General features: G+C 41.5%; 2 protein-coding genes across 4 annotated transcripts; one reads left to right on the top strand and one right to left on the bottom strand.

Annotated features, from left to right (window-relative positions):
• Positions 1–219: 219 nt before the first annotated feature.
• Positions 220–21,289, bottom strand: ano6 (anoctamin 6). 2 transcript variants are annotated; one of them, XM_034578792.1, is made up of 21 exons: positions 21,273–21,289; positions 15,929–16,101; positions 10,113–10,183; positions 9,381–9,509; positions 7,160–7,225; positions 6,799–7,086; positions 6,316–6,429; positions 6,096–6,211; positions 5,858–5,992; positions 5,313–5,418; positions 5,043–5,103; positions 4,657–4,802; positions 4,383–4,460; positions 3,892–4,120; positions 3,641–3,810; positions 3,460–3,557; positions 2,811–2,941; positions 2,061–2,266; positions 1,714–1,913; positions 1,248–1,353; positions 529–747 (listed from the first exon to the last, which is right to left on the bottom strand). In XM_034578792.1, exons 2-21 carry the CDS (start codon positions 16,026–16,028, stop codon positions 529–531), a joined length of 2,769 nt encoding a protein of 922 aa, XP_034434683.1. In that variant the 5' UTR covers positions 16,029–16,101; positions 21,273–21,289. The 2 variants fall into 2 exon arrangements, with proteins under 2 accessions (XP_034434684.1, XP_034434683.1); XM_034578793.1 differs by lacking the exon at positions 21,273–21,289 and having other exon boundaries at positions 220–747; positions 15,929–16,206.
• ints13 (integrator complex subunit 13) lies at positions 17,276–24,204 on the top strand. 2 transcript variants are annotated; one of them, XM_034578794.1, is made up of 18 exons: positions 17,276–17,703; positions 18,346–18,596; positions 18,693–18,767; positions 18,936–19,138; positions 19,347–19,427; positions 19,605–19,695; positions 19,812–19,940; positions 20,302–20,325; positions 21,359–21,443; positions 21,643–21,735; positions 21,919–22,008; positions 22,170–22,348; positions 22,431–22,595; positions 22,719–22,873; positions 22,997–23,227; positions 23,339–23,469; positions 23,714–23,849; positions 23,959–24,204. In XM_034578794.1, the coding sequence occupies exons 2-18, from the start codon at positions 18,372–18,374 to the stop codon at positions 23,993–23,995; spliced, it is 2,130 nt and encodes a 709-aa protein (XP_034434685.1). In that variant the 5' UTR covers positions 17,276–17,703; positions 18,346–18,371; the 3' UTR covers positions 23,996–24,204. The 2 variants fall into 2 exon arrangements, with proteins under 2 accessions (XP_034434685.1, XP_034434687.1); XM_034578796.1 differs by lacking the exon at positions 20,302–20,325 and having other exon boundaries at positions 17,277–17,703.
• Positions 24,205–24,795: the final 591 nt, after the last annotated feature.

Raw genomic sequence — 24,795 nt, 5'->3', positions numbered from 1 at the left:
CTCAGATTGGTGCAAGTGCATTCTCCATGAAACAGCATGGGCACTGGATGGGAAAGTGACAACTGCACTGGACAAAAAAAGCCATTAAAGACGCTCGCCGTTGCTTAGCGCCGGGTGTCAGTTTGGCCCCTTGGACTTTTCCCGACAAATCACTACAGCAATTTTGTTCTAGCTACAGGGATGTAAGTGTAAAACAAGTGGATTTTCAACATTGTTTTCAAAGGTGTAACGTGTTTTGTGTAAATTAATACTGATATTTTAGGACAGCGTTGCAGTGGGTCGACCGACTTCCACAGCTTTCAAACACATTGTTTAAAACTTTAACACGTTTCAGACGAAGGTGCCGTGGATGAAACTGGAGTCCGAAATGTGAGACAGTGGTTTAGAGATGAAGAGCAGACAATCCCAGTGGTTTCTCCTTATTGTCCAACAGCCCCTTAAAAAAAACATCCTCTGTCCTACTGGCTGCGGCACATGTTCCGGGACAAAAGTACGTTCCTTATTTAAAGGTCTTGCCGAGCAGTAACGTCAAAAATCCAGTTCGAGCTCCTCCTTATCCCCTTTGGTGACTGTTGGCTTGAGAGCGTCGTCGCTGGGCGGTTTCAAACGCTTGGTCACCAGCTTCAGGTTGGTCTCGTGCAGGATGACCTGCGTCAGGTACTTCTCTCGTTTGATCTGCTCTTTGACAGCGTACGGGATGTCCGGGATCACGTAGGACAGGATGAACTTGGTGAGGTAAACAATGTGCTGCGAGGGAAAAAGAAGACATCTCCATTGAGATTACACTACTACTAATAATGAAACTTTATTTCTATGGCCCTTATCTAAACAAGGTATCAATGAGCTTTAATTAAATACACGGGAGTTAATCCACACAGAACAAAACAAGACAAAGAAAATAAGAAAAACATAAAAGCAGTTGGAGCTGTAATCTGAATTATATGAATGATTCTTTGATGAAGCACATCAATGCTGCTTTTGATATCACATTTATAAAAAAAAATTGAATTTCAAGGGAATTTCAGTCAAAATTTGGGGTTGAAGTTAAACTAAAATCAAGCATTAAAAGACTTTCTTATAAAATATGTTTTAAGCAATAATTTAAAGCATTCAAGAATCTTAACATTTTTCATAAATTTAACTGGCAGCCAATGAAGTTATTGGCTGCCATACATACAGATAAATATGTACATTTTATTCAAGGACGTTTTTGTGTCAGGACAACATCCTGTCATGTTTAAACTGACCTCTAGAACAATTATAAAAGCCATTTTTGCTGCGATCACATGCCAGTAGTAGATGTTGTACTCGTACTGTCTGTTGTGACCCGGAGGATAACGGAAATCACGATACCTAAAAATAAAAAACACACAAGCACATTTTAATGTCTTTTCAAACATCTGTGTTTGAAAACCTTGTATTTTGTCCATAAATTTCACTCTATTTACATCCATATAAGTGTGTTATGTTATATATGTATTAAGGAAATAATTCGTGATATCAACACTATTAATAATATCTTTGAAATTAAGTGGAATATTGGACAGAATTACAAAATGTAAGACTTTTATAACTAAATCTCGATGTAAAAATTGTTTTAATAGTTCAAGACATAATTTCCGACATTTTTTTAAATAGATGATATTTCGAGTTAAACCTCAGACATGTAGGTTTCTCTTTATAATTTGACGATTGAGTGGTGAGTCTTCGTACCTGCAGGTGGTGATGGTGGAGCTGTTCTCTGCGATGGGTCTGCTTAAGCTGGAGAAATCGCTGGTGTTGAATATGGACAGCGAGCTGTTGATGTAGCCCTCCATGGTGTTGTTAAAGTGATCTCCGTACGGGTACACAGAGAAGGACCAGTAGTAGACCAGGCGAGGAATCATGTCTGACGTGAAGGCGATGATCATGGCCTGTACAGACACCAGGACGCAGAGTACACGTGGTGAAAGGAGTAATCGTAACACTGAGTTAATGCCATTTTTATTTTTTAGATCCTACTTTTTTTCTTTTACAATTGTATCTAATAAACGAATAATTTGGTATAAACGGTGACTCACATTCGTTGCGACAGCCAAGATGGCGATACCCTGAAGAATGGGCTGCCAGGCTCCTATATCCTGGGCCTTCTCCGGCATGATGCGGCGAAACTGCGTGGTGATTTTCCAGGCGTCGACCCGGATCTCAAACAGGTTGTTGACCAGAGCCAGGACCGGAGCCAGAGGGAAGGACGCCACGAACAAGGTCACGAAGCCAAACTGGATGACTGTGAGAGAAAAAGATATACGTGAAATAACTGTTGATTACCCAGGATTTGTATATTGATCAATTACTTTCAATTAATCAATAGTGTATATAAATTCCCTCGTATGTTCCTTCGAACTAATTTACTACATAGGGTGTAATTCATTTATATGTGCATGAGGAAATACATGTTGCAGAAACAACAGTATCATATAATAACAAGCTGTGTGTGTTTACATGCACACTTGAATCCTGGTTATGATTTGTGCAACAACTAATCCCAGTTTCAGGATCCTAGATAAGATACTGGTTTTGTGAATCCTGGATCAACTACACCCAGATCACTGTGGCATTAAAACACCTTCTCCAGGTTTCTCAACCATCTCATAGTGGCAGACATGCTGAGAAATTAAGACACACACATACTGGTATGATCATGTAAACAGAGATATAAATAACTAGATACTTATGCTCGAGTAGTTTTCAATGCGACAGTTAAGTGGAGGTGAAGTTTGAGCTTGAGAACGTTAATGGTTCAAATGAAGGAAGTGAAGAAGTCCTCTCACCCATTTCAAGATATTCATGGAAGAGTCCGAGCTTTGGCATGGCCTGGAGCTGGTAGTCCTGCTCCCAGCGAGGAACCACCTTCTCTGAGGCCACGCGGGTGCAGTACCGGGAAATCAAATTCTTCACCCACCTGTTGGTTGGACGAGATCATACAACAGTGACTCAGACAGAAGAAGGAGCGGCGATGTACGATTAGCCCTGTTAACCAGTGACCTTAATGTTACACAAATAAAGTCATAATATTACAAGAATAAAATCTAAATATTATGAGAAAAAAACGTTTTTACGACTTAATTCTCATAATATTCCGAATATCTGTCTTGAAATAAAATTGCAATCTTAGGCTACGTGTCATCGTCCGGTGACCACAGATTCTCCATGCTCCTTATTTCTTAATTATTTTTTTCTTATTCTCAAAATATTATGACTTTTCATTAAATTACAACTTTCACCTCATAATATTAAGATTTAATTCTCAAAATCGGAGAATTCATTTTCTTCACTACAGGTTTAATAATCTGCCATAGCAATCAGAAAATTAACTTATGCTTATCGTCATAGCAACGTGCTTCATCTGTAAGTTGTCGCTGTGTTTTGTATTTTTTGTCGCCTGCTATATATACAAGTAGAAAGACTGTGGCGACGTACGGCATCAGGACTTCCTGGATGTTGTTCCAGATGGCTTTCCCGCTCATGATGATGGAGAGCTGAGTCGTCAGCTCAATCAAACAACCGCCCGGGTCACACTGCAGGGACGAGGCTCAGGTTAAGACTCAAGAATATAAATCGAGTTGGTTAAACGTGTAACACCCAGATAGACAAACAGTACCTCCTCGTTCCTGTACTCTCCCAGAAGATAAACAGGCTTTCCGGGATAGCTGACGTGTTTCCCTTTGGCGAAGGCGATGTAGAAACACGAGGAGTAGTAGTTGACAAACTGAAAGAGGAACATCTTCAGGGTTAAGCTGTTCTCGTAATCCGTCTTGGTCCGAGGGAGTTCTGTTGTCGTGTGGGAGATGCAGAGTTTAGGATTAAACCACAGACGGGTAAAAACAGAGCAGAGGCACATGTCAGACTGACCGAAGTTAGTGATCCAGATGGCGACGCGCTCATAGAGAATATTGAGGATCATGATGACGACAAAGCTGATGAGCGAGGCTGTGACGGACGTGGCCATCTGAGGCGTCACGTACTCCTTCAGCGGCTCCAGCTCCTTCATGTCCTGGTTTCTGAATTTGCTGGAGAAGGTGAAGAAGACGGCCAGGCGGTACACGATGATGGCCGCAATGGACGCCAGGATCAACAGAATCTGAAGGACAAGGAAGCAATAATCTTAACATAAATCATCTAAAGGCACTTTACATAATAAGGTAGAGACATTATATTGACCATATATACTAGAATATATATGGAGAGTTATGTTTCAAATAACAAATAAGTAACATTTATATTCACGCTGATTTAAAATGGACCTTTTATTTTAAAGAAATGACAATTTTCCCTATGATTACAACCAAATTCTATATTTAATCAATGAAACTTCATGGAAAATTGTTATTAATTCACATTACCCAGAATAGAACTGTCCCGATTCCTATCGACACCCGAACACATCGTCCACAGGCCGTATAGGGAACTTTTTCTTTCACCTAAATCACAAACAAACAAATTATGAAATACTGAGTTTTAACAAGAACACAACACAACTTTAAGTCATTATTGTAAAATAGTTTCTGAAAAAAGCAGTTTGAATCCATAGTTTTCTTTGTTTAGTTCTCTAAACACAAAACAATATCTGACTATGAGATTATTGTGCATGTGTGTGTGTGTGTGAGAGTGTTTTACCCCTGTGACAGGATTTTTCCTCTCATAGATACACTTGGCCTCGTACTCGGGGCGAGCCGGCTGCTCCTGCTCCAGAAACTCCACAGTGTCCCACTGGTATTCCAGCTCCGCCTGGTAACGCTTCCAAAACTCCAGGAATAACGTCACTGCGCCCCGGAACAGCAGGGAAACAATGACACACATAATTAAACAATATTCAGAGTATTTTCTCGATCTTCACTTGTGCAGTAAATTGTGCGTAAAAAAAGATTATTTTGCCTTTAAGATAATGATTAGTTCAAATTAACAGCCATAGAAACAGTTTGGGTTTAAACCAGGAATCTGATCTGCGGGATTGCTTTTAAAAGATTAAAATAAATATCTTGTAATTCTTAAATAAAACTCACCCCAGATCGACATGAAAACTGCAAACACCAGGGTCCCAAAGTTATCAAATATAGACAGTTTCTGAAAAGATAGAAAAAAAAACGTTCCATCAGGCTGACATGCAAATCAGCTCTGAACCAGACTGTTGCTGGGTCACTGGAGATGAACAGCAGCCACACACATTTGAACATGTAAAGAACCCAGTAACTGTATCGTGCAAGAACAGGTGAGGAGTTTCAATTTAGAATTTTTTGTTTTGTAAACTTTTCTCCACATGAACTCCCACTCACTTTTGAAGCTTCACACGTGGAGTTTAACCTCCAGTAGTTGCAGAACCTGTCACACTGTGGACACATCACTATGTTTCCTCCAATCGCAGGGTCGCACACCTCTTTACTGCAGAGCAACAGAAAGACGGTGAAGTCGTCAACACGAAGCATTTGTACAGAAATAACATGATTGTGCAGCACATATAGAAACAGTTTGAATATGGAGGAGTTGTACTTTAATAACAAAATGAATTATCCTTCCATCAACAATACTGAAACACTACTGGTCTGTTTTCAACAACATCATCATTGGCACAGTTGGTTACAGTTTGCTTAGTTGTCATGGAGACAGCTCACATGACTTTAGGGCAGAACTTTAGTCACTTGACGTTGGTCACATGATGACAAAGGAGCCATCTCTATGACAACCGAGTGAACTCCATCCAACGATTTGACAAAGTGCTGAAAGAACGTTGACACTTTCTACTGACTGTAATAATAATGTATGATGAGGTTAAGTAAATGTAAATCATCTTTAAAATGTTGATGAAGAAGAACAAACAAACCTCCAGGTGCTGGATTCTTGAGTCTTGTATCCAAAGACGAAACAGCCCAGTCCCACGACAGCAGCCAGAGCGAGCATGATCGTGTAGAAACCCAACCAGGCAAAGTAAATACCAATCTTCTCTCCGTAATACTTCCTGTGGGGAAATAAAAATAGTTTTTAAAATGACACCTACTGGAATTCAAACACTCTCATGAAAGTATTTCTCTGTGAGGAGAACATGAAAACCCTGCGTTCACCTGATCAGGTCGAGTGGCTGCATCTTGTAGAAGCTTTTGGGATTAGCCCACTCTTTATAGAGCAGATATCTCTCGTTGGGGCAGCCCTGCTCTGTGGACTTGACGTTGAACCTGGACTGTAACAACCCACAAGGAGAAATAACTCAAAGGAACTGTGCATTTAAAATATATAAACGATTTGAATTTCGCTAAGGAAGAAGAAGAAAGTGGTGCCACTTGCGTCATGGAGGGGATACGCAGCTTTGTACACGCCACCATCCAACAGTTTGCTGATGCCGAACTTCTTTATATTTCCTCGTATTTCATAGGGAGCTCGACTCAGGATGTAATACGCCTGAAAAAAGAAATACAATTTACATATGTGTGGTCAAGTTGAAAAAAATGTATTTGTATATCTTTTAATATCTTCTATTATATAACCAGTAATAACTGCATAAATACAAATACTGGATGGACACACCAGAGAACCAAAGACCAATGTCATTCCCAAATATAAAGAACTAATGAAAAGCATCAGAGGGTTGATGAATACACTGCACATGCTGTTTATACCACAATCAGTAAATATGATCAAGAATGATTGGTTCATCTAATCAAGCTGTAGATCAAGATTGTGTCTCTCGTCCGATTGGTTGCAGAAGTTATTACTTCATTAAGATGCAGCCTGAGTTGACTACAACAGCAGCAACACGGGACAACTTGCCATCCTGCTCCTCATGGACGGAGTGAAGAAGACGTCTTGGTCCTTTATGTAGAAATACTCCAGGCGGTCTTTCTCGAACGGGGCCGTGAAGAACTCCGTCTCCTTGCTGATCAGCTTCTCGTTGGGGTAGAAGTGCTTGGTGATGAAGGAGAAGAAGCGCCACGGCGAGGGGTGGGAGGACAGGTCGTTGGGCTGGATGGGCAGCTTGATGTGCAGGACCTCGGCGTAGGTGCACAGCACGTCCCACGGCATGTGGACCTTGATGAACGTCAGTTTCTCATCTATGACCTGCAGGACAAAGAGTTTAGTCCAAGGGAGGGAAAAAAGGGAAGGTGAAACGAGAGCTTGAACAACAACTCACAGAACGTGTGGCCTCCAGCTCCACCCCCATCTTCATCAAGCTGGCCTCAAAGTACTCCCGTCGCCTCTGCAGAGAAAAACACAGAGAAAGGTTTCAATGAGCTGTTTGTTTTAATGCTTCTCCACTTTGTCCATTATGGCTCAATCTGCAGTTTAATGCGTGACATCCCTGTCTGTGCAGATCCATTCAAAGCTTTTTTTTTAGGGGGTGACCTTTATTGAGTTACTCCTCTTTAACAAATACTCCTTTCATCTATATCAGATGTTTGATACTTTGCCTGTTTAATGTCAACATACTGCAGAACATTTCTGTGCACATGTTATATGTATCTGATCTCAATACATGTACATACAACATGGAGATAAAGTTGTTTCAAATATTACATTAGCTTTAAGCCAATTTCAGAGTAAAGTACTCTTATTTGGACATTTTCCGTTTCCATTTGCACACAGCATAGTCAGTATTTACACTGTACATAAGCCTCATGACTGAAAATACAGCCAACATGTCTGAGCAGGATCTAGCTGGTGGTTTATTATGACTGAACCCAGGATCCTCTTTTACACTGTTACGCAGCCTTAAAGCAGGCTACACAGCACTGAATGCATGTCTCATATTTATATTTATTTGATATGTTCATATGAAAATATTAAGGAGAAAATGGCTCCATACAATTCATGAAAACCTTTTTGATAAGTTGAGATCATTCTTAGTACATTTTCTCATAGCATTATTCATTCTGAGGTTATTAATAATCTTCCTTCCAGGAAACTTTGATGAAGTGAAACTCAAATACAAATTTGCTGTTTGTCTCAGTCAAAACCTGTTTTCATGACGAGCAGGAAACACCGATAGGCACGAGGAAATTTAGACAAACACAACAGAATATAAATCAATCAGTAAATTCAGCATGATTTTAGGCAAATAACTCCATGATAACTGAACCACACCCGCGCTGCAGTCAGGAGAGATTTCAGGACAGAGTCGGACGGAGTGGAGGGTGTGCCAGGCGGAGACGTCCGCGCTCCTCATCCCCCTCTGGATTTAGTTTGGATCATGATGATTGTGAACGAGGGATCGCCTCAGTCTCAGAGAATCTGAGGCGAAGAGGCTCTGACTCTCTCCCGCTCGTTCTTTTACAGTTTGTACATCATCTCTCTTCACCCACTTCCTCTTTCTTTTCCCTACTTTTATATTAACGAATCGAGGAATTACGATTTTCAGCCCCCACACGACTCCGTCTGCATTTCAGTTGCAACACTGCAGGTAACTGAGGTCTGGGGATCAACAGTATTTCCAAAGCGTTGTATTGCACATCACCGTGAACCTATTGTGAAAGACGCAGGTAGCAACAAACAACACACCTGTGGATGTCAGCTCATGTCTCATTGTTCTTTGTCTGTGCACGTTAATCCCTGTATGGATTTCTGACACTTATATTTGTCCATTGTTAAAAAAGAAAATGCCTGGAATGTTAAATAGATAGATTTAGATAGATAAATAGATTTGTTAATATAAGATTTGAGCTCTAACCAGTAGCTTTACTTTTCACATCCTAGCTGATATGTGTGTTGAGTACAGGACAAATGCACTAGATAACAAACAAGGTTCAATTTCCTGGATAACAAAAGGTCTTTGAGCGTCGCGCTGAATAAAAACACCCTGAACAAATAGTCAAGAGTAAATACAGTTTGTATGCATAGTAAAGCAGATACAGGAAATCATGTTTAATTCAAGTCATAATTAATTTTAACAGTGAGAGAATTACACGGAACTATTGAAAAAAAGTATTATTTCCATTATTAAATTCTTAAAAATATATAAAACTATTTGCTGCTAAATCTGTATCTAAAAACTCAACATTTAAGATTCAATAATTAATAGTAATTATTGTTTTATTGTGGTTTTTCAGTGTCCCAGGGATTTGAAGCTTTGACTACATTATCTCACATCCGTGGTTTGAGTCCGACTGTGAACGTTTATTCCCACCGCCACTCTCTCCCCACAAGTCCCATCATATCTCTACTGTACATCAGCTAGCAAATAAAAAAAATACTGAAATGAAGAGTGAGCAAGTTATTTTGGATGAAATTTGTATTTAATTCTAAATAAAGTTTTAAAAAAAAAGATGAATTCTGATAGATTTTGGTAGGAGCACGACTTGTAACATTTAAAAACACCTGCAGGTTTAACATGACATACAGCATCGAGCCAGACCCACCTTGCGTCTCTGGAACGTGTGCCTCTTCTCGAACTCCTTCTTGTCCTCGTCCTCGTACACCAGGATGAAATCGATGCGCCGCACGCCATCGTTGAAGAACAAGGAGTCGGGTTTGTCGTTGAACTCCGTCTGGGGACAGAAAACGGTCTCGTCAGACAAATCTGCAGCCTGGAACTCGTACACCTCCTCCTCCATGATGTCGTACATGTTGAGCGGAGGGAGGAGTGAGGGGCCAGTGTGCAGGAAAGACCGTGCACGGGGATTTAAATACCGACCTTGACCAGCCCATTCCACCTGTGATGTGATGTGGGCCATGCAGGTGAAATGGGAAGTCAACAAACAGAGCAACGCCCTTTGTCTCTCTCTTTCTCTCTCTCTATCTCTCTCTCTGTCTCTCTCTTTCTCTCTCTCTATCTCTCTTTCTCTCTCTCTGTCTCTCTCTTTGTCTCTCTCTTTCTCTCTCTCTGTCTCTCTTTCTCTCTCTCTGTCTCTCTCTCTGTCTCTCTCTCTCCTCTGAGCATTAATAAAAGTCCTTACAGGCACATACATGACTTTATTTGCATATTATATTGCGCTTTGTTTTCTGCAGTCATTTGACAGCTGCGCCTCATGGAGCAGTAACCTCACTATAACTGACATTTACAGTATAAAAATAAAGGTTCATGATATTTGTAAGACACAAGCGACCCCTGGTTTCTATGACAACTTTAATTACAGCAATCAATAACTCACCAGTTGTGTTTTGGTGACTCTGGATCCTTCTTTAATCGAATGATACGTTGGTAAAAACTCCTCAGGATAAACTGAAAAAGAGAAACAGATGAGACACAGAAGTGAGTAAACAGACATGATGACAATAAAATGAACCCAAAACCAGAGCCTGATAATTAATAGTAACAACAGGTTAATATTGTCCACTTGATCTCACAGATAAATCAATAAATATCTTCATGTAAAATGACACACACATTGGAGTATAAATGATAAAACACACCAGTTGTATTTCTAATTCTATACGAGCTGCTGAAACAAATGACCCGAGCTATCGTTTTCTGAAAAGCACATTATAATTATGTGTCTCTTCTCGGAATCATCTGTGTGGAACACACCTTATAAGGTTACATCATCCGACACTGAGTTTAAGTGCCACTTAACTGCAGTTCAGCTGAAGCTGTGCATCTCTCTGACCTGAAACTGACCACTACTATTTTAGCGCTTTAGTGGGATTTAGTGGCATCTAATGGAAGAAGTTGCAGATTGCAACCAACTACAGTGGCCTTCAGATAACAACACATGTTAAAAGACTTTCTCTGAAGTGAAGCCAGTGTTTGTAGAAATCATAGACTCAATATAAAACTGGATGAATTGTCTCCACTTCCTCCTGTTGCACAAAAATGAAGCTTAAATATCTCGGATAGGGGTGCCACCATCTTGCACTTGCACAGTAGTGATAGTGTTCTGGAGCTGTCCTACAGAGGTCACGCGGCTACACACTCTCGACCAATCATCCGTCATTTAACCTGTGGTTTGCCTTTAATGGGGCTCAAGTTCCATCCACTAATATGGGGGCGGTGGGGTTTATGACCTATACTGCAGTCAGCCACCAGGGGGATCAAGAGGATTTGGCTTCACTTCTGGGGAGCTGTCATGTCGTCCATGTTTTCACACAGTCTATGACGAATAAGAACTTCATTATGATTAATATTTTACATTCCTGCTGACCCCTGTGAATCCTACACTTTGGACCTTTAGTGTTCCCCCTGCTCACTGAGGCAGAGCAGCCTGTTACTCATTTTCAAAACAGCCTGAAGGACTGAACCAGTGACTCTGCTGTTACAGGCCTGTTTCCCTCCACATCTTGTTGTTCTGGCTGCTTTTTAATTGCTTGCAGACAGTGGCCCGCTCACCACAATGCTACACTCCTCCCTGGGAACAAAACAAAGAGACAGCACCCCACCTCCTGCAGTCCGAACCCTGACCACTGCAGTGTTGAGGATTCACTCCACCGACCACATCCACACTAAAACAACCGTCCTCGCAGCATTACACTGTGGGAGCAGCAAGACAGATGCTACATCATCCAATATGGAAAGTGCTGTAATATTTCCATTTGAAGTGGAACACGATGAGGAAACTAACCAAAGACAGATGCTGTTTTCAAAACTGCAGCCATAGTAACACCACGGGAAACTGAACTTATTTGACTTCCCCTTCACAAAGTGTCCTACCCAGCTCAACTGTTGTCCCTCTGTCAGGAGGTTCAGGAGTCTGTCTTCACCTTATCACATACAGAAGTGTATTCAATTGACAAAAAACTGCTCTGTTCTGTTTTTCTCAATTAACAGGATTACGTATAATAAAAAAAAAAACAGCATTTGTGTTTGTGAATAAAAGAGAGAGCCCACCTGAGAAGCTCTCATTTGGCCAACTTTGGGAGCGTTCACACAAAATGAACGTCTGTGTAGTTTGATCAGTGTTGCTTTGGTTTGGGTTCGAGACGATGGAAGTTACTTGTGTTGTTGAGTGACATATTAGTTTGTCCGCTTTGCGCTGGCACCTCCCAGCGCAAGTACTTTCTGTTAGGATTGTTCAAACAGAAAGTACAAAGGATTTTGAGCAACAGGCCGGATTTATTCTCAAGTGTTTGCAATACTAAGGAATAAAAAGTGTTTAAGTTGTTGATTGGATGGTAAAGTTCCTAGACTTTCTTTTTTCGAATTTCAAAACTTTGATCTGTAATGTGAATAAAAACTGCAGCTCCTGAGTCATTGAAGCCATCCCAACACTATTTCCAAACCTCTGGCTGTGACCTAAATCGAGACAGTAGGTTTGATGCTTTTGAAAAAAAAACACGTGCTGGCACTGATAAAAATCTGCTCTCTTGCCACACAACCCACTCACCCTCACTTCCTCTGAAGAGAAACATCCTTCACAACAACACACGCAAAACACAACACAAACACAAAGAACTTGATTCTGTACATTTGTCTTTTTCGCAGCGTTACGGTGCATCAAACACGTCCTATTTGAACTCGGAGCTCACATTCAAACATGTCAAGTTTAAGGCCACTCGCAGCCAAGTGTCCCTCATGCCCTCTGACAGGAAATTCTTTTCTGAAACTAACATGGGGGCATTTTATGACAGTTGGTAAAACTCCATTGTGGTGTCTTCCTCTGGCTCAGAAAAAAACACTGAGGTCTCTGAATTAGTCATAACAGACGCTGCCTGGAATTGTATGATTTGCATTTTTGCAAACAGTATCACAGGTCAGACATTTCCACTGAACAAAGCTTCCAGCAGAGGTTGTGGTGAAGCAGTTAATATGAGTAAAGGGGGGGGGGGGGGGGGGGGCATTGGGTGTGGCTTGGCCCTGGTTGTACCAACAGTGTGTGTATGGTGTGTGATAGAAAAAGTGCCATGTATGAATGTGTGTGTGAATGCATTTGGCTTGTAGTGTTTGAGTGGTCAATAGAAAAGTGAGATATAATATGAGATATACAACTGTCAGGTCTGTGCAAAGACAGAGATTAGGTTCACTGTCCTGTTTATTTTTCTTGGAAGGATTCTCTAAGTCGAGGAATTTCCTGCTTTGCGAAAAAAGAGTTCCATCTGGAATTTTCATTGAGCATACCATTAAATATAAGTATTGTTCGAGCCACTTTTCTTTATTATTGTTGCCGCAAAGTGTAAACATCTATAATTCATCGGGCCCCATTAGGCAGAGTGCATTTTAGCAGTGCCCTCTGTGGTCCAGTGTGAAAAGCGGCGGGGATTTCCACCTGATCAGGACCTTTTCCGTTTCCCTCACAACTATTAACGTGAACCCAAAGGAGCATTAGTCGGTGAGTGAAAAAGACACGAGTTGCAACATCAGAAAGGAAGTCGCTCCGAGGAGACAGACACGAAGGAGCGAACACACCGAGACGTGTTTGCTTCAAAATACACAGGCAACTACTGACACTGGGACACGCTGTAATGTAAGAGGCAGCTTCAACACACAGAGTGAAGATGTTGCTTCAGCTGTGAGGAATGCAAGAACAAAAGAACGCAGGAGGAATGCGACGAGTTCAACGGCAACGCCACATCTATAAAAACAAAGAGGAATTTAACATGTGTTGTGGAGTTTGATTAACCGACGATTAAGAACTGATATCAATTCTGTGGAAACTGTGGCGTAAGCTCGTGCCATGTGAAAAATGTGAGCACCACACCCCCGCAGTTGTTAAGCACAGCCGCTCTGTAACACGGGTATCGAGCACGGAGGCCAGTGCTCAGACTCCAGCACTCACAGCTCAGTTTATTTAATCACCTACTTCTGATTTATTTAACCTTTAAAAGGATAAACAACACAGAGGAACAAGTGTTTTCCTGGTGGTGGAAACGGTGTTTGTTGTTGTGAAAGAAAACGATGACGTTAGTAAAAGAAGCAACGACACAGAATGTACAGGAGGCAAAAGATAGAGCAGAGGCAGAAAAGTGGGTTATGTCAGTGTTATGGTCAAATGATGAATTACCACATGGACAAAGTGGACATGTGCCCGGGGCCCTGGAGCCAATTACACAGTGTTGTGTTCGGTTCAATGTTTAATTAACGTGCACTGTTTCTGATTCTTTATGAGCTGAGAGCTGAGGATCAGACATGAACTGAGGAGCAGGATGAAGCTTTGGTAATGAGATGTCACTCGTGGCCCTCGAATCAGAACTCGTACTGGAGTTGAACTTTGACGACTCTTCTTCAAATGTAATAAGAAAGCCGGAGCTCTAGGATATTTTTCACTGCAGGTTTGTGTGGTCACATGTTCTTCTCATCGACGTAAGACATTTCTGTGCTTGGCCTTTTTGAAAGACCCAATTTAATAAGTCAAAACAACTGATATAATTCCAAATCTATATGTGCTATGTTGTTGTAGGTTAAACTTGCATGTGTGGGTAGGAGTCTGCTGCAGGTTTGTGGTTTATTATAGATTATTATATCCAGTATATGAGCATTATCTTACGTTACACATGTAATTTGATTTAACCGCAACATACTACATATAATGATCATACAGTAGGATATGTATTTCATGCAAATGTTTAATCCTCACAGGAATATAAACTGCACGTTTCAAACTGTAATGAAACTCAGTAGAGCTCATGTCTCCACCAAGGACCAACAGTCTCCTTCAATTCAATCAAGCTGCACTAAATTACACACACTTGTAAATATCCGTTCCCTAAATATGTCAGGTTCTTTTCTTATCAAGATCCATGAATTACTCTCTAGGAAACTGTGAAAATGTGGAAAGGAGTTGAACAAAACACCTGGATCTGGATCCAAATCGGATGTGATTGTCCCAAACCCACACCACACCCTTCCACCAAGATTTGTGGTAAACAAAAAGCACACAAACCCACCAATAGACAAACAAACAGGGGTGAAAACACAACCTTCTTAGCAGAGGTAATAAATCCACTGGAGTGAAAACACTACTAACTCCCTCTGAAATGTAGGAATAGAAAATTAAATACTCAACCCCTTAAGATACCATAGGGCTGGAAGGACAAAAATTACATCAAGATAAAAACGTTCATATCAGTTAATATTGATAATTATCACAATAAACGTCACATTATTGTTTCTTTTAAATAAACAGATTTGACAGCGATGCAAATTCTACTCTTGTAATAATAAGTAATGTGAACTTTGGTTGAGTGTTTTAATTTTCTACTTCATGACGTTTCATGAAGTTTATTTGAAATGCACAGTATCTATCACTTTGAGGATAATATTTTGCATATAATACATATGGTCATCTTGTAGAGTGTGTTGCAGTTAGATTACACAATCCATCATTAGTTATAATAGGATTCTGCATTAAAAAGCAGCTTTAGATACTCATCTACTGTCTGTGGACTATAAACTAAGTACACATGCACAACCTTTAGAGATACCACGAGGAGGACGACTTCAAATCTTCACAGATTTGATGGGTGTCACATTTAAAGCCCGTAGAGACCATAATCATCCACATTTACTCAAGTTATATTAAGTAGCATGAACTTTTATTTTGTTTATTTTGTTTTCTCTAGGAAAGTATTGCACTACTTACTTTGAAATATACAGTATCTATCATTTTGAGGATACGGATTTTTGAGTCAGTTGCAGTTAGACTACATTACACTACACAATAACAACAATACAATAAGTAGTTAGAATCTGGTTCTGCATTGAAAAGCAGCTTAAACTGCTCATATACTGTTATACTACTACACCACTGTATACCTGTACTATATATGCATGTATTAGTATACATGCATACTTAAAAGCAAGTCTAGTTGTCCATGTACACATGTGTAACTCCAGAAGATACACAGGATACACACACACACACAAACACACACACAAACACACACACACACACATAAACACCCACCCACACACACACAAACACCCACACACACACACACAAACACCCACCCACACAAACACACACACAGACACAAACACACACACACACACAAACACCCACACAAACACACGCACACACTTTTGCGCTTCTCTCACCGATGTCCTCCTCTATCATGTCAAACTCCGGGTCTCCGTCCGGCTCCTCCGTGTCAGACAGCGAGTCCATCTCCAGAATCTCGTTTTCACCCATCGTCATGGTTCACATCACAGGGAATCGAACATGTAGAAGAATGTCCCCAGCAGATCTGTGTGTGTGTGTGTGTGTGTGTGTTAATCCAGTGGGTTTGACGCGCAGCCCCGTCCCTCGCTCATTGTCACTTTATTTCTCAACGTCGATTCATAAAGTTTCTTCAGGTTCTGACTTGAGACAAAAAAACAGGGTGGGGCTGACCCGGAGGAGGAGGAGGGAGAGGAGGAGGAGAGAGGGGAGGAGGAAGAAGAGAAGGAGGAGGAGGAAGAAGAGAAGTGGGAGGAGGAAGAGGAGAAGAAGAGGAGGAAGAGGAGGAAGAGGAGAAGAAGAGGAGGAGGAGGAAGAAGAGAAGGAGGAGGAAGAGGAGGAGGAAGAAGAGAAGTAGGAGGAGGAGGAGAAGAGGAGGAGGAAGAAGAGAAGTGGGAGGAGGAAGAGGAGAAGAAGAGGAGAAGAAGAGGAGGAAGAGGAGAAGAAGAGGAGGAGGAGGAAGAAGAGAAGTAGGAGGAGGAGGAGAAGAGGAGGAAGAAGAGAAGTGGGAGGAGGAAGAGGAGAAGAAGAGGAGAAGAAGAGGAGGAAGAGGAGGAAGAGGAGAAGAAGAAGAAGAGGAGGAGGAGGAGGAGGAAGAAGAGAAGTAGGAGGAGGAGGAGAAGAGGAGGAAGAAGAATAGAATGTAGGAGGAGGAAGAGGAGGAGGAGGAGGAGGAAGAAGAGGAGAAGAAGAGGAGGAACAGAACAAATGGAGGAAGAAGAGGAGGAGGAGGAGGAGGAGAAGAAGAGGAGGAAAAGAACAAATGGAGGAGGAAGAGGAGGAGGAGAAGAGTGTGTTGATGTTGTTTTTGATAAAAAATTAAATATCTGGAACATCTGCACTCACTGAGCACTTTATTAGGAACACCTACACAGCTGTTTATCCAGTTAAACTACATATTCAACTTATAACTGAATTCATGTTTACATTAAACATTATGTCGAGATGCGACTTGGCATGTGTCTACAGGCACCTATTTATTAATATTCCTTTGGTATTGATCTACATGGTCCATAGGTTTGATTAGTCCCTCAAGTCCTCCTCCAGTGGTGATGGAGGAGGACACAGAGGAGTTTGGACCTTCAGCTGTAAACACAAGATCAAACTCAGGCTTAGTTTGAGTTGATTTAGTAAAAAGAGTAAAACAATCCGGAGTTAAATCTGCCGAACACGAAGCTTGATGCGGGGTAGGAACCTTCAAACAGCGCGGCCCGGCGACTGGGGAAGGAAAACGGCGACGGGCCACCATCGCTCATATTTCCGTTAACAACAAACCTGCTACGATCACCAGTGTATTGTTACTTAGTTATTCCGAGTATGTCAACATAATCAGTTAGTTGTTACCTATAAGTGGATCGAATAACAAACACTCAGCTCAGCGTCACCCCGACGACACGATGGGTGAATATTCGTGTCGCCGGCAATGAACGTGAATCAGCAGACAAATGATTCCGCCCAGTGTTAGCTAACAGGCTAAAGCTGTGCGCGGACATGCTACCGTAGCATCTGGAGAAAGCGGCGGAAAAAATGCGCCTCGTCTGTTTACCAGACTTTTAGTTTATTCATTAAAACCGAAGACAAAAGGGGGAAAACTCAGGTTTGAGTGAATTCAGGTCGTTTCCTGCTCGAGAGGCGTTCAAGGTTTTTCCCTCAGGTGAGTTGACATCTTCTGATCGACGGGGGGTATTCAGAAATGTTCATATATTCAATGTAGACTAAGACAACCAGTGTATAACATACTATTTAGTTCACACTGACCATGGTCTAGTTATTGTTTATATCAGCTGTGTACATGTATTTATTCATTATTAAAACTCATGTAACTGTGCAATTCAATAACTAATGTGCATCCCTGTTACACTGTGTATATATACCATGCTCAGATTTTATGAACATATTATGCTTACACTCTACATAGTATTACTATTGTTTATATTTACTTACTTTTATATTGCATGTTTACTCATTTATTACTTTTACTGATGTCTATTTTATTCTACTGTATGTGTGAATATACATATATAATTTAAGTTATTATGTTTTGTAGATGTGCAGCAAATTCAGTTGTACAATGACAGTATAAGCATTATATTCTATTCAATATTTCTGATTGTCCTCTTTGCTGCTGCAACAAAGCAACTTTCCTTGTTGACTTTGGGCTAATAAAGGATTATCTTATGTGACATTTCATTATTTATAGTCATTGTACCAGTAAGTTAAGTTAACTGTTTAAATACTGCAAGAAAATTCTTAAAAAGCTCAACATTGGTCTGTATTTTCTTCACTGTGCTTACAGGTCGGCTCATACTGCAGATTGTCAAGATGAAGATGTTCTCAGTGGCCCACAAGACGGTCTTCGTGGTGGACCACTGTCCCTACATGTCCGAGTCCAGTCGTCAGCAGGTGGAGTGTGACGTGCTGACAAAGAGTCGGGCCCAGGGGGTGATTCCTTTGGCCCCCGTGTCCAAGTCCCTGTGGACGTGTGCTGTGGAGTGCTCCATGGAGTACTGTCGCATTCTCTATGATGTTTATCCAACGGACAAACTGGTGAGTCACTTTTCAAAGTTTGTTTTGTTTTTTTTATCTTAAATGTCATCCATACCAAAGCCGTTAACAGTTTGTGCCACCTCTTTATTTCCACAGATCAATTACATTGTGAGTGATTCAGAGTTTCACATATTGAACACCTGGAGGCAGGAGAATCAGAGCACTCATGAGGTAAACATCCGTCTGTTAAAACTCAATAAACCATCATACTGTAGTTGTACTTGCTGTGTCTTCCGCAGCTGTAGATTTTAGAGAAGTGCAACATTCTTAAAAAAACATCAGTGACTGTATTTCTTTTCTTCAGAATTTGCACGATTACGTACTTTCTCTCTCTTGCAGCTCATGTCAGCTTTGGCAGCTGTTGGGCCACCTAACCCACGCGAGGACCCGGAGTGTTGCAGCATCCTGCATGGGCTGGTTTCTGCGGTGGAGTCGTTGTGCAAGATCACGGAGTTGCAGCACGAGAGGCGTACCTCTCTCATGGACACGGCTGAGAGAGTGGCCAACAGGGGCCGGATTATCTGCCTAACCAACGCTAAAAGGTAAACACTGTGGTTAACATGCCCGAAATCAACAGAAACAACTAGGGGATGTTGTATTGTCCCTTTTTTGTATTTGTGTGTATATTCGGCCTTATCTCCAGGACATGATTTATCACATTACTTGATTTTTATCAAGCAAGCCCATATAATACACTATATTCTTGAGGACTGTGCCAATATATTGCTCCGTTTGTGTTTCATCATACAGCGATACTCACGTGCGCATGCTGGAAGACTGCATCCAGGAGACGATCTTAGAACAAAACAAGCTGGCGGCAGGTTCAGACAGGTCAGTATCAGATAACGTTCAAAGAAACGTCTCCCTGTTTTTTTCAAATTAATCTGCTTTGAATGAAGCTGGAATAGAAAGAAATTTAATTGAAATGTGATATTGATTAAACTCTGATACTAAAGTCAGAGTGACAGATTTGTTTTCCTATTTCTAACTCACAGTTGTGTGTTTCAGGCTCATGGCCATTCAGAAGTGTGATCTGGTTTTAGTTCACATCCACCCACAGGGTGAAGACACGCTGGTGTCTGACCGAATTAAGAAAGAGGTGGGTGCTAACGATTTTTGAAGAGCCAGATAATAAAATTCACATATTGGGGATTTTGAACATCCCACCAAACCCAATGGATCCAAGTCACAGCTGTTATTTGTCTTCTGTCCCAGATCTCTCCCCTGCTCACTAGTGAGGTTCACAGTGTCCGTGCTGGGCGGCACCTCGCCACCAAACTCAACATTCTGGTCCAGCAGCACTATGACTTGGCCTCGACCACCATAACAAACATCCCCATGAAGGTAAGGGCCGCCCTGCCCTGTCGTCTGGCTTTGCACATACCTCATCCTAAAAATAAACTCACACACATTTCAACATATATTTTTTTTCTTTCTCTAGTATAACCTTGTCATGTCCAGAATGCATTTCACCATTCCCACTCTTTACTTGACGATTGCTTTGCTTTTTCTTATTTTGCCTCTTCTCTCACCGCCCTCACACGTTTTCTTTGTGCTTGCTTAACCTCTTATGTTTTTTAAGCCTTTCATCACCTCTAATGACTCATGAAACTTTACGGTCTTATCTTTTAGTTTTATCTCATCTGCACGTTGATATGACTGTGAACCTGCTGCTGGTTTCATGCTGTATTTTCTGTTTTGCTAGCCCACATTAAATGTTTGCGAACAGGTTAGTACTCTTACCACACACACATGCAAGTGAGGAAGGGGCAGAGTTGACACCATGTAGTGTACAGTATGTATTTTTGAGCTCTACTGTGGCAAACGGGTTCAGTTTATTGTGATGTCTGCAGTTGAGCTGGTGAGGCTCCAGTGAAGGACAGGCAACTCTGGTCTCATGTGGACAATTGGGGTTTCAAATGGGGTTTGCTGGAAAAATACAAAGTCTTCTCACATTGTTTTATTATTAAATTATGTAATAACTCAATTATTTTTAAAAGAATTCAAATGTTTCTGAGAAATGCATTATTTTTGGTTGTGTTGAGGTAATGATTTAAAAAAAAAAGCAGAATATTATTATTAACGTTGCCTTCAAGTCGAGACATCTGAGACCAGCATTGCCTCTTCTGAGTTAAAATACTGTTAGTGTCTGTCAGGTGTTTTCACCTTTTTAAAACTTATCCCAACTTTACCCAGGTCGTTGTTCCCCTCATCAGTTCCCACTCACTCTCCCCTTAGTGTCTTTGTGTGCTCCATTGTGCTGTCTTGATTAATAGTTTTTGAACCCTGACCATTATCTAAATGTTAAAACATGATTCCACCTGATGTAGTCTTAAAACTACAAGTTATTTCCAAAGCGTAGCAAAATTCAAATTAAAAGCCAAATTTGTTGTTTGTTTTTTTAGATTAGTAGTTTCCAGGCCGTGTTTGGGCCAAATGTATACACCTGTGTTTTGGTAAATTGTCAAACAAGTCTAGGCTCAATAGAAGCTATGTATTGTGGGACTTTAAGTGTGTTTACATTAAAAAACGAGTCTCTTAGGTAGATAAGAGAAAGCCTGCTTGAGTTATCCAGCAAGTGAACATTTTCCTTTTAATTTGCCCATCATCATTTATCCCTTGGAACATGAAATCAGCAGTGTGTGTGTTTGTGCATTTGTGTGTGTGTTTGTGCATTTGTGTGTGTGTGTGTGTGTCTGTGTGTGTGGGAGTTTGCACATCCACGCTGACCTGTATTTGTCGTTGTCTCTGTGGATGGACAGGAAGAGCAGCACGCCAACACGTCAGCCAATTACGATGTCGAGCTCCTGCATCACAAAGACGCTCACCTGGAGTTTTTTAAAAGTGGTGGGTATTGTTGAAATAGGAAATATGAGTAAAGCAGGTATCGACATTTTCATAGGCAAAGAACGTTGCTCTATAAATTGAGAAACAAGTCTGCGGCTTCTGTACAACATCCTGTGTTTTTATTTGTGCAATATGTTTGAAAGTCACTCGTTTATAAATCAGGATTTAACAGTTCACATTTTGTCTTTTCACCGTGCAGGAGACTTGCACATGGCTGGAAGCAGCACTCGAGAAAATGGACTCAAAGAGACGGTGACTCTGAAATGGTGCACTCCAAGAACCAACAGCATAGGTGGGCACGGCCAGCTTAATTTCCCTTTGTTAGTAATTATTGAACTTTATGAAAATGTTTAATAGGTTTGTTGTCTAGGATTTCAGACAGGTAGAGTGTATTGCTCAGGAAAGGCAGTTATCTGTTGACCCAACTGTAATGAAAGATGTCTGATTTAGTTGTTTGAACTTTTTTCCACCTCAGAACTACATTACTGCACTGGAGCGTATCGCATCTCCCCCACAGACGTGAACAGTCGACCGTCGTCATGTTTGACTAATTTTCTCCTGAACGGTAAAATGGATAAACGCTTTAATCTGTATTTGTTCAAATCAAGTCAATGATTAAGATTTACCAATTGTTTTATCATCTTCCCTGTAACCACCAACATTTCCTTCGATCTCAACTGATCTTCTCACGTATTGTTTGGCGACAACTTCTCTTACCAACCGCAGGTCGGTCGGTGCTTCTGGAGCAGCCCAGGAAGTCGGGGTCAAAGGTCATCAGCCACATGCTCAGCAGCCACGGCGGCGAGATCTTTCTGCACGTGCTCAACAGCAACCGCTCCACCCTGGAGGACCCGCCCTCCATCAGCGAGGGCTGTGGAGGCCGAGTGACAGACTACAGGATCACAGTGAGTGCAGCTCAAAGCGCACCGTGAAGATGCAACAAGTACCAAAATGGTTCCGATTGTTACTTTATTTTGTCTCACTCAGGACTTTGGAGAATTCATGAGGGAGAACCGGCTGACTCCAGTGTCAGAGGCTTCCCACAATACTGCGGGCAAGCTGCCAGCTGAGAGGGCTAAGGCGCAGCTGGAGCGTTACACTCGGTACTGGCCAATGATCATCTCCCAGACCACCATCTTTAACATGCAGGCCGTAAGTAGCATGTGAAAATATTTTGTGGCTTGTCATAAATATAATCTGCCTGGTTTTCTTCTGAGAATTTTCCATTCTGGTCCACCAGCTCAGTCTTTGTGTCTTTCTGCATTTCTCCACTAGGTGGTGCCTCTTGCCAACCTGATAGTGAAGGAGACTCTGACTGAGGAGGACGTTCTGACCTGTCAGAAGACGGTTTACAACCTGGTCGACATGGAGAGGAAGAACGACCCACTTCCTATTTCCACTGTGGGATCCAGAGGCAAAGGCCCCAAGAGGTATTTATTTAAATAAAATAAAACCCTCCATGATTTGGTAACAAGCAGAAATGAGCCACAACGTCCCAGTTTATGAAAATAAACCATCAGCAGGGTCGACTGATTTTCTATTATCCTTTCCAGAGATGAACAGTACCGTATAATGTGGAACGAGCTGGAAACTTTGGTGAAGACTCACGCCGGAGCCACCGACAGACACCAGCGGGTTCTGGACTGCATCATCGCCTGCCGCAGCAAACCGCCCGAGGAGGAGGAGAGAAAGAAGAGGGGGAGGAAGAGGGAGGACAGGGAAGACAGGACAGAGAAAAATGGCAGCAAGGAACCGGAGGACAAAACCTGGCAGGAGTCAGAGAGGTAATAAACTCGATTACATATACATGGAAATATTAATCAAAGATGACAAGAAGAAGAACAGTTGTTGAAGTTTTTTCGTGGCTTTCTAATATTTTGTTTTGTACTTTTAAGGCTAAAGGGTTTGTTAGAAAAAGAGGAGCCGGAGTCCGAGGTGATCAAGGATTCCCCCGACTCGCCAGAGCCGCTCAACAAGAAACCACGACTGATGACAGAAGAGGTTCAGCCTCCGGAGCGAGCAAAAGGTATCAAAGCTCATCAGACTCTCACGCTTCAGCACAGTCAACAACCTTAAAGTATCCTGTACATTAGATCAGTCGAGATCTTCTGAGACACAGTGAAAAATCAATAACATCATATTAGCTAATATATATCTAATAGCTTCTGAAATCACAGTTTTTACTGACGATAGTAACATGTTGTAATCACCCATCGCGACGCCACTGAGTCCCAACTTCAAGTTTATGATCTGTTCTTGTGTCGCTGCAGGTCCGGTCTCGCTCCTCACCATGTGGACCAATCGCATCACCACAGCCAATTCCAGGAAGCACCAAGAGTTTGTCGGACGAGTGAGCTCCGTCAACAACAAGTTCGAGCTGTACCAGCAACTGAAAGATGAGAACGGGTGTGTTACTGGGAGATGTCAATCATTCGTACAATATGTCCGATGTTTTTACAACTTAAACATGATTTTACTATATATGTCTCAGTCTTGACATTTTCCTTCTTTACAGGATGGATGTTCATGAAAACGGCAAAGCCACCAGATGATGTCACCGTGGTAACCCCACGCTTCGAACCGTACCCGGGATGAGATTGTGGATCAGTGTTTTTCAGACTTTAAACCCCCCCAAAAACAAGGACATCGAAATAAAACAGACGGTGGACTCTAACAAGGAATTTATAATTTTTTTACCCATGGTTTTGTAGATATGATGTTCACATATTGTGTAACAATAAAAGCTGTCAGTAGAAAACTTTGCCGTTGGCGTTTGCATGCATTTTATTGAATGTGGACGTGATTCACTGGAACCAGGGTAAAAACTTTCCACGGTTACAGAGAAATACATTTTTGATTAAGTATTTAGAGGTAAAACAGTTCGGTTGCTGTTCTGTTTAAAAAATATGATGGCTCCAAGTCAAAATACAATCAGGTTTTAAATTGGAAAAGTCCCAAATTTGAGTCACAACTGTAAATCATGTTTACTTCTGAAGAACTGAAATTGGAGCAGAGGAGGCCGCCTCGGTTTCCTGGCCTCGGGTCTCTGCTTTGAACCGAGGGCAAGCGGTTCGCACACAGGGGTTGGAGGTGGGGCTGAGGGGGGTAATTGATGTCTGAACCTGGATTCACAGTGGGCTTTACAGCAGGATTAAATGCGGGAGGGGACATTAAAGGAAAACAGTCTTGTCTGTAGCTCACAGGTCCGACTTTAATGACAGGGAACTGAAGTCAGGGTTGACTGGTCCGTCTGCAGACCCCATTTCCAACCACATGTTGTATTTTTTTCCCCCCACAAATAAAGTTTTTCAATATAAAACACATTCTAAGCATATCTATTAATAATAATAAA

The sequence above is a fragment of the Hippoglossus hippoglossus genome, chromosome 23, assembly GCF_009819705.1.
Source record: "Hippoglossus hippoglossus isolate fHipHip1 chromosome 23, fHipHip1.pri, whole genome shotgun sequence".
NCBI classification, from domain to species: Eukaryota; Metazoa; Chordata; class Actinopteri; order Pleuronectiformes; family Pleuronectidae; genus Hippoglossus; species Hippoglossus hippoglossus.
Note: the sequence above shows the minus strand (reverse complement) of the source record. Positions and strands in the feature narration are given on the sequence as shown.

What these genes read in the sequence shown, in the direction of transcription:
- ano6 (XM_034578792.1), bottom strand. Translation starts at nt 16,028, where the DNA reads ATGACGATGGGTGAAAACGAGATTCTGGAGATGGACTCGCTGTCTGAC. An exon ending in CAGCCACTCGACCTGATCAG is followed by an intron (nt 5,993 to 6,095) that starts GTGAACGCAGGG and finishes ATTTCCCCACAG; the next exon opens with GAAGTATTACGGAGAGAAGA. An exon ending in TCTTGGCTGTCGCAACGAAT is followed by an intron (nt 1,914 to 2,060) that starts GTGAGTCACCGT and finishes GTGTCTGTACAG; the next exon opens with GCCATGATCATCGCCTTCAC.
- ints13 (XM_034578794.1), top strand. Translation starts at nt 18,372, where the DNA reads ATGAAGATGTTCTCAGTGGCCCACAAGACGGTCTTCGTGGTGGACCAC. An exon ending in CCTGGAGTTTTTTAAAAGTG is followed by an intron (nt 21,444 to 21,642) that starts GTGGGTATTGTT and finishes TTCACCGTGCAG; the next exon opens with GAGACTTGCACATGGCTGGA. An exon ending in GCCTCCGGAGCGAGCAAAAG is followed by an intron (nt 23,470 to 23,713) that starts GTATCAAAGCTC and finishes GTGTCGCTGCAG; the next exon opens with GTCCGGTCTCGCTCCTCACC.